We start from the raw sequence: 14,366 nt of genomic DNA, 5'->3' as shown, positions 1-14,366 counted from the left end.
TGAAAAAAACAGCAACAATCAATCACTTTGCCTAGTTACAAATCCAGTGTAGATCATGCTCTCATTTTTGTCCCAGTGTTGAAGCACAGCTCATGGCAACATCATTGCAGTGAAAGGAGTCCTAGTTAGGACTGAGTGCAGTTCCTTTATCAGGAGGAATAACTGTTATTCAGGAATGGAAAGCATTTGCTCAAATCTTCAAACTAGCTAAGGCTTCTTTGTATTGTTTTAGCAGTGCAAAGCAGCCAGAGAGCCATATGGGGATGTTCCCCCATAAGGAAATCCATGAGTGGTGTAGGGAAGGAATAGTGGCTCCCACATCTTCTCCCTTTGGTCCCTAGCAGAAGGGGACATGGCCAGAAAAAAGGTTGCCTCTGTGCTCAGCTGATATTTGACTGGAGGAACAACTCCTTGAGGCTGTTGGTAGCTAAGCATAAGGTAGAGCAGCCTCAGGGCTGCTCTATATATTTTCCCAGAAGTGGAGGAGGAACTTCCCAAGATCAAAGACCTGCACAGTTGGTTTAATGCTACCTTTGCTCTTCTTCCATTGACCTGTGCCCAACACATCTTGGCCAATTTGGAGAATCTGAGCCTCTGCCTCTCAGGAACAGCTACTACTGTCTCTAACACATTCACAGTGCTTTCTTGGAGAACTGGAATATAAGAGGGAACTGATTGAGTCACTCAAAGCAGTGCAGGGCAGGACATTTCATCTAACCTACCCATCCAAGCATCAATGGTTACCTGAGGTTTACTGCATTGATTTCAGAAATTAAATTCATGAAATGATGGTCACTGATTCATGCTTCTTTAAGTGTATTTCATTGGGGGGGTTGCATATAAAATTAGTAGCATGTTTTATAGAGATGACTGTAGTATATATCCTAATATATTTCACTTCTGATTCTTAGGCCATGTTATGGATAATCATTAGGCCTGATTCTGTTCTTGCACTGATTTTACACTAATATAGAAAACACCATTGATTGCCATGGAATTATTCCTCATTCATTTCAGTGTTGGAGCAGAATTAGGCCCTTAAATGGGAAGGTAGCAGGGAAGCATGTTTTTAAGCTATTGGTAGTATTATAGCTGGGGCTGGTAGCAAGGCTGTTGTTAAATTTGCCCTTCACTTCCCACTATAAAACCCAATTTTCAGTTGCTTATAACTTAACCAAACTGTAACCATTTGGATTGAAATTTTCCATGCCAGAGAATGAGGCTGTGAAAATGCACCTAATCATACCCCGGTTACAAATTCTGAACTTTTCTTTGAATAACTATAGCACCTCCATGCTTTGGAAAGGGACTTGAACTTTGGCAGGAGGGGTAGCCAGGATGTTCCTTATACTGTCCCTGTACAAATCTGCCTACATTTGGCCAAGTTATAATCCTTTGAAAAACTATAATTTGCATGTGCTCAGTAGAGGCTTCTGGGATTTTAGAAGCTAACTGCCCTGAACATATCCTATCTGTGCTGGGCAAGTTCCACCCTAGGGCTGACCAGGCCTTTCCCTACAGTTGCAACTCTGGGCTGTGCTGGGTCCAGGCACCTGAACTAAGAGCAGGGAATCTCTCATTCCTTTGCTTTCACTAACCACCAGTTTGGAGGAGGCTGCCTGATTCTGAGGCAGAGGGGAGAAGAGCCAGACCTATGGGGGGCATTAGGGCAAATAGACTGGGACAAGAAGCCTGTGGGGTGACTAGGACAGGGAGTTGGGGTGGTGGGAGATAGTGACTGGCTGGGTAGGAGACAGGGAATGAGAACCCAGTCAGCAGGGAAAAGAAATGAGGAAGACCAAAGACAGATTGGATTAGGAGTTGGGGTGTAGGGAGAGAACTGGGATTGATGGGGCAAAAAGTTTGGAACAAGGAGCTTGGAGAAGGAGACTAGGGAAGGCAATGGAGGCTGGAAGCCATAGGAGTGGGAGGCATATGGAGGCTGGGGGGGTGGTGCGGGGAGAGAGCAAATATCTGTGAGACAGTCTTGCAAAGTGTGTGTGTGTCATTCCCCTCTAGTCCTGATTAAAATAGGAAGACACACTACTGTTTTGATCAGTTAGTGCTGTTCATTAGCTTAAGTGGTAGGGGTCTGTGTGGTGGATCTAAAGGTTCCAGGTTAACCCTGCTGATGACCCATGTGGGTGTAAGTATGATGGAATTTGTTTTCTCAGCTTGTTTTTTAAAACCCTTAGGAAGTTATCCACAAAAAACATTAAAATAACATTTTTATGGTTGCAATTCAAGCATTCAAAAGTTAAGAAATGCCAAAAGATTGCCTGTGCAAATTAATTCAGCCCCCTGTGTATATGCACTATGAGACCACCTTTAATTACAGGATCACATATTTTTTCCACACAACTCCTGCCGCATTCAATGCACAGAATAGACCTACTCTGGGGATGAAGCAGGATTGTATAGTGAAGAAGGCTGTTGTGTCTAGGATCCCTGCTTCATTTGTTGCTAAAGCTGAAAGGTGTGTAGTGAATGAGGTAGGAGATTACAGAAAGAGAAGGGAAGATGCGCTAGTTAAGGCAGTTGAATGCCTCCCTGGAGAACCAGATTCAATCCCTGCTTCTGCCAGAGAGTTCCTGTGTGATGCCATTAGAGACACTTAATCCAGCCTTTTCAAAGTGGTCACTAGTTGGGCTTTCCTCATTTTCTTGGGGCCTGATTTGAGACCCTGAGATCTGATTTATAGAAGTGCTGAGCCCTCAAGTGCAACTGAAGTCAGTAGGAGCTGTGCTTAGAATGTTAAGTGCAATCTGATACTACTCTGAAAAAATCAGACCTCAAACTGGGCACCCAAAAGTAGTGGATAGTTTTGACCTCTCTTTTTCTGTGCCTTAGCTCCCCATCTGTAAAGCTGGGTTGATAACCCCTCCTTTCACAGGGGTATTATGAAAGTACATTCATTTATATTTTGTGAAGCATTCAGATACTACAGTGATGAGCCCCAGAGAAAAGCTCATGAGGAAATTAATAATTCTGCCTTCGGAGCAGGGTTTGAATAGTGTGCAGTAAACAGAGCATGGGGCCACACACCAGACAGTGAGGAGAAACCAGGATACTGAACGGCTGGTCATTAAGAGAACACTGCATTTCACACACTGAATGAGGCCTGTGGAAAAAACAGTATGTGATCATAAAGACTGACTCAAAATGTACACACATAAGGTGCCCAAATTAAATTAGCACAAGCTACCTTAATTCAGGCATTTCTTAACTTTTAGGTGCTTGGCTTTTCAACTTTAATGTTCTTTTTAATGTAATGTTTTGTGTGTAATATTGACACGTTCTGATAGACATTTGGACACAGATCCACAATTGATGCACCCTGGCATAGTTCCATTGACTTCAATGATGCTACGCCATTTGACACCAGCTGAAGATCTAGCCCTTGCTCTCTCTGGTCCAGATTGCAGTCCCCTTACCCATGTTAAGTACTATCATATATTCCTATGGGAGTACTCAAAGAGCAAGATACCACTTAATGTGACTAATGATACTACTTCATATGATCTACCCCTGTACAAACCATAATGTTCAGTTGGTAGGCATAACTAATAATCCCAGCCTTGTTAAATGGCACAGATATCCCTTCACCATCAAACCAAAAGCACAGCTGCTAGAAATGGCTGAAAGCCTACAGCTAATAACATGGTTTTAAGCAAAAAGGAGAATGTGCATGGTACCTGTGTTACTATTGCTCATTGCCACATTTTACATAGTTTGACTCTTGGTGTGCAGGAGCACATCACCCTACACATTTAATCATGTAAGAACTATTTAAACTCCAACTCAAATTGATGGGGTTGGCTTTCTTTCCCTAGTTTTAATGGAAACTTTCATAGAAGGCAGTAGTTCTTTTCTGTAAACCTGTTGTTTTCCACTGGGAGTGCCTTAAATTGCAGTGAAAGCAATAAAAGCTACTGAATAAAGTATGTAGTACAGATTTTGTCTGTGTATTGGGGAATGCACTTCTTAAAATTAGAAATAAGATGTAAAATGATAGACTTGTGCCTGAAAACAAAGGAAGTATTAAATCTGCATACTTAGGGATTGTCCACACTGAGATTTAATGCACAGGAAGTCAGGGTGTGAATGTACAGCACTGTAGCCAGTCATACACTTCCAGTTCTGTAGTGCACTTTGACCTATTGCTGCTTGAAACAGCATAGCTTAAAGCACACTACAGTACTTTCAGTTTGTGGCAGCAGAGTCCACACCGACTGCATGGCAGGGAAACATGCACTCCAGATTTACATCTCAGTTTGCTGTGCACTAAGTCTTCATGGGGACATGGTCTTACTCTGGCTATTTGAAATGCCAGGATTGCAAATGTTGGATGCCATTTAACCTTAAAATATATTGCACACTTTGATTACTGTCCATTTAGGTCTTCATATAAACGCACATTTAAGATGCTTGCCCAAAACTGAAAATAATGATGCTCAGCCATACCATATATTAAAAAGAACTTCAATTTTCGGTGTTGACCCCAACCATCTTTTCTTAGAATAAACCACACTCAGGCTCTAAGCCAATGGAAAAGGCCTTTGTAGAAACACATTTATCATGAAAATCGACAAGAACTTTTATTCCAGTGTTATGCTTGTGGGCAGCAGAAATCTGCAGCTGAAGTTTTCAGAGCCAGATGTAGATCTCACCTAGGCAAGTGAAAATCAGGTGTAACTCCAGTGTCTGAAAAGGAATTTTGTATTTCCCCCCCACGTAGCTGAGATTAAGATCAGGTCCTCAGTGGCTTTGAATATGGAATAATATAGAGTAGCACAGAAATGTTCAAACATTATTTTACAAAAAGTAACACTTTCAAAAGCACAGATGCAAAATCCTAAAAACGACCTTCTAGTGTATTTGCAGTGTTGTCGCCATGTCAATCCCAGGATATTAGAGAGACAAGCGGGGTGAGGTAATATTTTATTGCACCCGCTGCTGTTGATGAGACAGACAAGCTTTTGAGCTTACATGGACCTGAAGAAGAGCTCTGTGTTGCTTGAAAGCTTGTCTCTCTCACCAACAGAAGCTGGTCCAACGAAAGATATTACCTCACCCACCTTGTCTTTATAACGTATTTTGCAGCCTGAATAAAGTCAATGGGACTTCAGTGCCTAAATCATTTGAATGCTTTTGAAAATTTTACCTGGAGTAACTGATGTGTCTAGCGGCTTTTGCCAATGTGTGTGCTCTAGTATTTCAAACACCACTGTTGCAGCTGTATTGTTATAACATGGGTGTCCGCTGTGTGTGCTTGGCATTTCAGTATGGAAACTCAAAATTAAGACTTTGTGGAAATTCTCCTCTACCTTACTAGAAAGAAAAATCAGCCTTTCCATTGTCTTCACAATAAAGGGGGAAAATTACCTAGTGTCTCATCTTGTTCAAATATTTTCCGGATGGAAAAGCTGGCGCAGGGAGGAGGAGGGAAAGAACTGCTTTTTTTGCTAAGTGGAAGTGAAAGTTTTATGGATTACGATGCGGGGGGGAAGCTGAAGGTTAAAATTAAAATTCTTCATGCTGACTGGCTTGCTCTTGATCTGATTCTTACTGACATAATCAACAGCAATCATGGTCTCCAAAGGGGAGACCTTGGAAAGAGGAAGAAAGTGGCACAAGGATCAGAAGGGGTGAAAACAAGTCCAAAGCACAATATAAACAAGCAGTCCTTAACTGTAATCTTGTTACATCTCATTGCTACAGATAAAAAGGGTTTCATGGGTAGGGGGAAAGTGTTGTTCCTTCAGTGTGTGTGTGTGGGGGGATGCTGGGACTGGGAAAGGGGAGACAATGGAAGAAACGTGAAGGATTACAGGGAGGGCGCACAGTGACTTTCAAGTGTGAAAAATGACATGAGTGGGTGAAACAGGAAAGGAAGAATGGATTAAAAGTGGAGAAAAAAACGGGAGAGACAAAATGTCAGCGTCTTTTGTGTAATAGTATGAGGGCTAATCAGGGCAGTTTTTGGCAGCTGCAGCTTCCCCCCCACCCCTTTACATGGATGTGCTGTCAACGTTTTTAACAAGGCCCCACGCTCAAAAACATATGACATTCCCAGGTAAAATACTCTTTGCTCCTCAAAAACAAAAAGCCCCCACCAGTTGTATGCTCTTCCCACTCCCACATTTCTTGGTAGCTGAGCGGCCAATGGGTGGTTACCTACTTTGCCTGGTGCATTCCCTATATGTATGTAAATGCAGTGCTGGGGAATGCAGATGGTAGTTCCCATTGCAGCAGCTGTGTGGTGACATCAGTACTGGGTGAATTCAGGGACAGTTTGCGATTTTAAAAAGCGGATCCCCTCTTAATGTTTTTGAGCAGGTTGGGAAACAGTTTTTACTGAATTCATTCCTCCCCCAACACTTTCTGTCCAGCATGATCAGTTCTCTGTGCACAGAGGGATGTGCTTTAAGCCCACCTGCTGCTGCAGGAGTGGTGCCTAGCTGCACATTCCACTTATTCTTGGCACTCAAATTGCACTGGGTTGTAGGGCTAGAGATTTAAAAAAGTTGAGTTCTCCTTTGTAGGACTCAGTGGCCGGCTCTTTTAACAAGAGGTCTGCATAAAAGCCTGTCCATCTTGGAAGTGTTTGTACCATCCCCTACAATGGGGAAACTCCTTTTATCACTTACCAACCCTGATGAGAAACCTGGCTAGTCATGACATGAGATATACACCCATCTCTACTTTGTTGAACAGTTCACTTATAAATCTCTAGTCAATCAAAATGTATCGAACCTTAAAAAGCATCAACTACAGCTAAGATCATTCAAATCTACATACTAAGTGCCCAAACTGTCCACACTGGTGACCATCCAGTTGCAACCTGGTCATTCTTTCCCATAAACTGAGGTTTTTAATAACTAAATGAATGTGTATTAACCAAACCTCATTTCAGGACAGATTTTGAAACCAGGAGACCTGAAGTCTTCATGCAATCATGTGTGATACTATGTACCTATCAGTCTATTTGCATGTGTTATTTTTTGGTCCACAGGCAAAAATGCCCTCTGATTCTAGCAGGATTATGATTTAGGTAATATTAAAAATGCATTTTTGCTAACATACCTAGGAACACAAGTTGTAGGAGCTAGTTACTCTTAAGAACAGAACTACTTTAATTATAGCACAGTCTACTAGCAAAAGATTACAGTTGTGTGTGAAATATTCATCGTTGGCCCACAGACATTTTATAAATCATTAGCTAAATGAAAGCTAACAATGTTGGGGAAAACATATTATTAGTTACATTTTTAAAGTACCTTAACTCAGCCTCCAGTTGTGAGGAGGGGAATGTTGGGTCTACAATGAACGACTGACTCAAATGCATTTTGAATGCAGTCAGGTAAACACAGATACTTGTATTTATGCCCACAGTAAATTGTGAACCCAAAATTGTGCATGCAAAGTTGAAGGTCATTTATTAAAATCAGGTGCAACATGTCTGACTAATCTCTAATTAGTGAATTCTGTTATAGGCAGAACCTAATTCTCCACAGAACTATATACAGTTCTCCAAGTAGTAGTGACTAAGGGTATGTCTACACTGCAATTTAGGCCCAGGGTTAGTGGGGCTAGAGTCAGCTGACCCATGTTTTCTGAACCCTGGCCTTGAACATCTACATTGTATTTTAAACCTACGTTAAGAATTTTCTGACCCTTGCTTGAATTTAGGGCTTTGGTGTCCACACTACAGTGCACAGATCTGAGTCAAAGTAACTATATCTCAGAATCCCTAGTGCCACCCCATCCCAAAATGTGGCTGCTGTAGCCCTAGGAATATGGTGCACTGTGGGAAAACTTTACTGTTCACCCTGCATGTCGCTTTGCAGAAGGCTTGACGAGTTCACTCTCCATTGCAAACCTAGGAAGCTCTATAATGTCATGCCTGCAGATCAGTGATGAGGACAGAATGGGTTAATACTAACTTGACCTGCTACCATTTGCCAAGGAGGTGGGGGGCAGGGGCGTCCATTTTCAATAGAGTGGACTGCAGATCCTTGGGCTAGAGAAGTCTGAGAAAGTCTTCTCATGGAATTGTGGGCTACTTCTGGATGACACCCAGGGCCTGAGGCAAGCAGGACTGTGGCTACACTGCAGAATAATAGGTCTCAGACCCTGGGTCCCAGCTTGACTTGAGCTTGGACCCTCCAGCCCTGCAGGGGCTTGAGACCCAGGGTCTGAGTCCTGGGTTAGTGTAATTGCAATGTAGGTGCAAGGGAGATTAGCCTGGAGTCAGGGCTCAAGCAGAGGCTTACATTGCAGTATAGATATATCCTAACTTCTCAGTCTGAGTTACTAGACTGAAGTACATATAGGCAGTGGCTATTTGTGGATAATATAGACCACACACTTGGTGCCTCCCACTTTTCAATTCATCTGTGTAGTAACCCAGATCTTTCACCCAGAGACTTGTGCCCATTAGCATGGACAACCTGGAAAAAATTACAAATTGAAATACGTTGAAGAAGCTACATGACAAAATTACTGCATGACTTGTCTCCTGCCCTTTCTTCCTTGATGTCATGGCTTCTTAGGAAGGTAACAAATACCATCCAGGATGAGGTATTTGTGTGCTACCACTGGCCCATGATTTCTCAACAGAAAACACAGTGAACATTATTTCATAGCCCATTACACTGCAAAAGCTGTAGACACAAATTAGCCTGTTCCTGCACTAGTTGAGATAGGAGGTTCAGGTACAATAGCATTGTCTTTGTGGTCATCTTATACTTTGAGTATCATTCTACAGCTATGCAGTGCTGCTGAAGAGATGGTGAGGAGGCCTATGCTGCAGCATCTAACACTCAGTGAATTATTTTGTAAAGACTATTTGATGAGGCCACGCAAGTGGGAAGCCATAATTTTCTGTCAACCTTGTCCTTACTGTGTCCTTTACATTGAAGAATCCAAGAGTGCATCTCCACTGCAGAGCAGATCCCAATTTTAATCAAGTCTGCTATCAGAGCAATGGCAACTCTAGTTTATAACTACATGTATACAAGGTGGTAATTATTGCTCTAAAGCTGCACATCAGAAAGAGGCAGAAATTGACATTAAGAAGTAGACATAGTAGAGTTCCCTACCTCATTTCCTCTCCACAAAATACAGGAAACACTTAAAAAACCCATATACAGGAGGCATGTAGGTAAAGATTTGAGATTTCATAACCATATAAAGAATTTTATATAAGTTCAGGATTTTTGACATGAAAACCAATAGTTTTACCAAACTCTTTAATTAAAATATGAGATTTAGGAAGCTATACATTACCTATATAAAATTATTATATTGAAGCTTATGCAGCAGTGAAACTTATATGAAAGATTATCATAGAATTGTAGGCCTGGAAGGGACCTCAAGAGGTCATCTAGTTCAGTTCCCTGCACTCGAGGCAGGACTAAAGTAGACCATCCCTGACAGGTGTTTGGAGATTTTTAAGAGCAGGTTAGACAATGATGGAGATTTCACAGCCTCCTTAGGCAATTTATTCCACTGCTTAGGTTGATGTTGAGACTTTATTTCTCTCATTCAGACATAACTGTCTGAAGAAAAATCCTTTGAGCTTGAGACAAGGGTGGATAGTTTCATACCAGAAAGTTTTAGGGAAATGTCATTTTTGAATTACTGAAGAATTTTTTTTTTAAAATAAAACTACATTTTCAGCATTCAGACAATTTATTTGTGCTCATCATTAACTCAAAAATAGCTCATCGGTATGCAAAAACATCCCGTTGCACATAGTTAATGATCATTGCAGAGTCAGCACTTAGCCACCTTTTGGGTAAGGAGAAGAGGGGTAGTAGAAAATTAATATACTACACAAAATTTTCTGCTTCTCACTTGGCATCTGGCATGACTACAAAAGATGCTTCATTAGCAACCCTGTCCCCTTTGTGACCTCACAATGAACAGTCCCTGTCAAGGATTTTAGTGAGAGTAGAAAGGCCAAGGTTGAGTGCTTTTGAAAATCCAGCCCTAAATTATTCATATATTCACACCACTGTTGTCTGTAATTTTGTACCATCTTAAACTATTCTGTAATTTAGTAAAATATTTTGAACTACAGATATGAAAGTCTATAAAATAGATATTGGCTGTTAATCCCCCATCCCACATAAGATATTGTATCAGAGTTGTAAATACCCTAATTGATACTTTAAAATACACTAATCCAAATAACATGGATTTTTTTTTTACAGGTAAACATTTGTGGACTATTATAATTATACTATTATAATTGATTTAGTGATGTTGAGTTGCCTTTCTTCTTTAATTGTCAGTGACAGCCAAACACTTGCTTCATGTATGACTTAGCTTATAATATAAACAAAAATGTGTACAGAAAGGAAAATGGGCCAAGTTCAATGTATTTTCTTGATGTGTACCTAAGTTGTATAGAAATATAGGCTGGAAGAGACCACGAGAGATCCTCTAGTCTAGTCCCTTGCATTGAGGCAGTTCTGATTTTCCATGTGATACAGTTACAGCCCTTATTCTGCTTGATATCTTTCTGATTAGGTACTCTGCAGTACTTTGTTTTTAATATTGAAAAACAGTGCAGAAAAAAATCCCAGTTAAAATAGATATTTCTTCTTTAGAGCAAAAACTGAAAATCTGTTGAAATCTGACTTTAACACCCCCACAATTTTACATAATAATTTGGATATATTTTATATCCAAACATGATCACCTGTCAAACTAGTGACAACTAAAAACAATACATTATTGTGACTGTTTTAAAAAAAATCGGAACAAAACTGTAATTTATTATAGTTTTGCCTTCATTATACACCATGTGTTGGTGGATTAAGCACAACAAAAGGCTAGTATTCTTTAAAAGTGTCTACTAAATATAATAAAAAGAATAAGATAATTAACATTTAGTTTGTTACATTTGAAAAAAAATCAGATGTACATATTTCTATTGCCTGTTAGGTTTACCTAAGCCTTTTCAACTATTACAAAAAAGAAAAAAGTCATTGTTTAAAGTCAAAAACATTCAAATCAGTTGATACAACATTACAGTACAGTCAACTAACATCACTGAAGATCTAGTCTTCTTTTCTCAGTTTGAGTCTTCAGACCAGAGTGTTACAAAACTGGTTCAATGCCATTTCAAAACTGTATGTTAGCTGTTGCAGGATACTGTACTCTCTACTGATGGCCTCAGAAGAAAGGGGCTTTGCTAGTTGTGAATCACAAGGTAACCCCAGCCTGTCATTAATTTTATTCAGTACTGTAGTTAGAACAGCATTAAGTTTAGCACAACTAAAAAAAAGAAATTGGAAGCTAGGTGAAGCTGCCATTTGTGTCGAACAATTGCGATACGCTATACTAAAAAATTCTGAAATATCCACCTGTCCTCACCACTCTGCCACAAACTAGCAAAGTCAAAAAAATACAAATGTCTTCAACTTTTCATTTTTGCAGAATAAAGCAAAAAAGCCTTTGTGCTCCTTACTACCAGAAGCAGAATATCCTCTGAGTTACCACATGTAATAGCTTCTGGATGTGTCGACTTGGGTTGGCTTGGTCTCTGCAGAACCATCTTTGTCTTTTTCACTGTCACCTTCCCAGAGATTAATAAGTGGCGGATAGAGCTCATTCAGTGGGATTGAAGAGGTCTTTTGCATATACTTTTTCAACGAATGGTGGTAGTTTTTTCTCTTAAACCTTTTAGCAATATAAACAGAGATGGAGGCAAGGCTGATCACAGCAAACATTGAACCCATTACAGCTGCAAGGGCGGTACTGGTTTCTTGGTCGGAAATGTCAAGGGCAAAAGCTGCATTTTTTGTTGTAACGTTAACACAAGACTTTTGAGTTTGCTGATGGATATTTGATACAGTTAGACAGACCTCGTAATCTGTGGATGGCTGCAAATGAGTGAGGTTATATTCATGTACATCAACTGGGACCCTCGCAGTGTATGTAATGTGAGGGTTATCAATCTTCATAGTGGCTGATGACCATTTTAAATTGGAGGTCATGACATTGGAATTAACCTTCCAAGAAACTAATATAGAGTGAGATTCAGCTTGCTTGACATATATTTTCAGCACTTGTGTACCATCCAAAAGAGTTCCATTCACTCTTATAGTAGCTACTCTTGTGTCAGCCCCTTCTATATTCTGAGCAACACATGTATATCTTCCAGAGTCTTCAATCTGAATATTCGAGATTTCCAGGGTACCTTCACTACTCAGCTTGTACTTGTCTGAGAGACTTTCAACTGTTATTTTATTTCCAAGTGGAGTTACCCAATAAATTTCTGGTTCGGGTTCTGCCATGGCTCGACAATCTAGAAACACTGTCATGCCAATGTCCAAATTCAAATGATTTGGAAAAGTGTCATGGGAAATCATTGGAAGACATTGTTCACTTGAATCCTGTATTAACACTTCTTTCACCTGTTGTCCTCTGTATTCTGGTGGCATAGCACAAAACATTGATAGAGGCTCCATAAAACGGATATTGGTTTTGTTTGAGTTGATCCAGTGAATGACACAGTCACATCTGAGTGGATTACTGTGAATACTGATCTCACGCAGATTTGGAAGGGATTCCACTGTCTTTTGGTAGACTGCATTCAAAGCATTGTTGTTCAGCATCAGGCTTTCAAGAGCAGGAACATTACGAAATGCTAAACGATGTATATAAGACAACTTTGGATTGTTGGTAGCTTCAAGCTTTGTCAGTTCAGGTAGGTTGTCTAGTGCATACCTATCAACAGAAACTAGTTCTCCCATATTATTGATTCCAAGTTCTTTCAACCGCAGCATATTTTTAAAGTCACCTTCTTGGATTTTGTGAATTGGGTTTTTGTTGAGGTCAAGGAATTTTAAATTTGGAACTTTCTCAAGAGCAAGCTGAGGAACCTTGACCAATTTGTTATCATAAAAGGAAAGACTTTCAAGACTATCCAAGCCTACTAATGCATTTCCAGGAATATCAGTGAGGTACATACCTGCCAAAACCAGACTTCTTAAATTTGAGAGTGGCTTGAAGTTCATATCTAGTATTCCAATCACTGGATTTTCCCCAATCATAAGGATCTCCAAGTTAGGAGTAGAATCAAACCAACGACTGTCAATAACCTTTAATTTGTTAGAGTTAAGATGAAGTCTTAAAAGGTTCCTCAGGCCAGAGAATGCATTTGCAGAGATGCTACGAATCTGGTTATGGTTTATATATAGTTCCTGAAGATTGCAAAGATCCTGCAAGCAGTAGTCAGTCATCTCTGTTATCTGGTTTTCCTCCAGATGTAAAGTAGTAAGCTGAGTCAGATTTGAGAGCCCCACATCTTTGATACTAGTAAAATTATTCTGTGAAAAATCTAACTCTGTTAAATTGAAAAGCTGTTGGAGTTCAGCTGTGGTCTTTGCAATGTTGTTGCTTTGTAAGAGAAGAACTTGAGTGTCACTGGAAAGATTGCTGGGGATTTTTGTTAAACGAAGGTCATTGCAATCAACTGTTGTAGCTTCTCTGTAGGTCGACTGTGGTGTAAACCATGGCCTGATTTCACATACACAAAGCTGTGGGCATTCATTATTCTGTATGGAAGGCTCAGTTACTGAATTCATTAGCAATTCTAGCACCAACAGGCAAGCTATTAAAACCAATCTAATCCTAGCCATGTTGGTTTGCTAGTAAGTTCAACTGCCTAACCCCTTAAAATAGCAAAAGATTGAATATATAAATCAGTATCAAGAAAAAAAAAAAAGTAAAAATTTAAAGTTTAGGTTGAAACTTTTGGACATTCAGAATATGGAAGATGCTTTTCAGAATCTCTTCACTTTTCTCCTTTGTTCCGAGTGCTTGTACAAAGCTCTGCTGCGTGAGTTGGTTAACCGAAATCAGTGTCTGGAGAGGTTCCTGAAAAGCAGATTAGGACAGATGTTATGTTCATTCCATATACATTTTTGTACATTCCTTTCATTTCTTCCTTCTCTAGATAAAGTTATTTAAAATAAGAACCCTTTTAATTTCCAAATTCCTTAAATGAAAATTCCACTTACGTACGGTAGAAGCTCTTTTCTACAGTTGATTCAAATTAGAACTATTTCTGATATTTCTAGCTGTCTGAACATTAACACATATGTAACCACTAGAAAACAAAACATTTAATTTACAAATACATCACAAAAAGACTAACTGAAAATGTAATGTTGTTGAAGCATGTTGTCTTGTTTTTCTTGCAAAACGCTAAAGATATTGAAACCCACTAAAATGTGTTTCCAACTGGTGGTAGGCCAGGGAAATCAGTGTTCTGAACTTGCTATCGATTAGATTTAAGGCTAGTGTTCACTTTTGGGCTCAAGGCCAACCCAATGTAATATTTCAGG

General features: G+C 39.9%; 2 protein-coding genes across 3 annotated transcripts in view; one reads left to right on the top strand and one right to left on the bottom strand.

The window, feature by feature from the left end:
• Window positions 1-14,366, top strand: part of LOC311523475 (uncharacterized protein) — a 359,706-nt gene that overhangs the window by 234,103 nt on the left and 111,237 nt on the right. The window lies entirely within an intron of this gene.
• The window catches only part of LRRN1 (leucine rich repeat neuronal 1), a 40,816-nt gene continuing 33,562 nt past the window's right edge, over window positions 7,113-14,366 (bottom strand). The window contains exon 2 of the mRNA XM_084633475.1: window positions 7,113-13,896. Coding sequence (XP_084489601.1) covers window positions 11,508-13,658 — 2,151 coding nt within the window. The 5' untranslated portion in view covers window positions 13,659-13,896 and the 3' untranslated portion in view covers window positions 7,113-11,507. The remainder of the gene's footprint in view (window positions 13,897-14,366) is intronic.

Source organism: Lepidochelys olivacea, assembly GCF_965140295.1.
Source record: "Lepidochelys olivacea isolate rLepOli2 genome assembly, chromosome: 7".
NCBI classification, from domain to species: Eukaryota; Metazoa; Chordata; order Testudines; family Cheloniidae; genus Lepidochelys; species Lepidochelys olivacea.
This window is presented reverse-complemented; position numbering and strand designations above follow the sequence as displayed.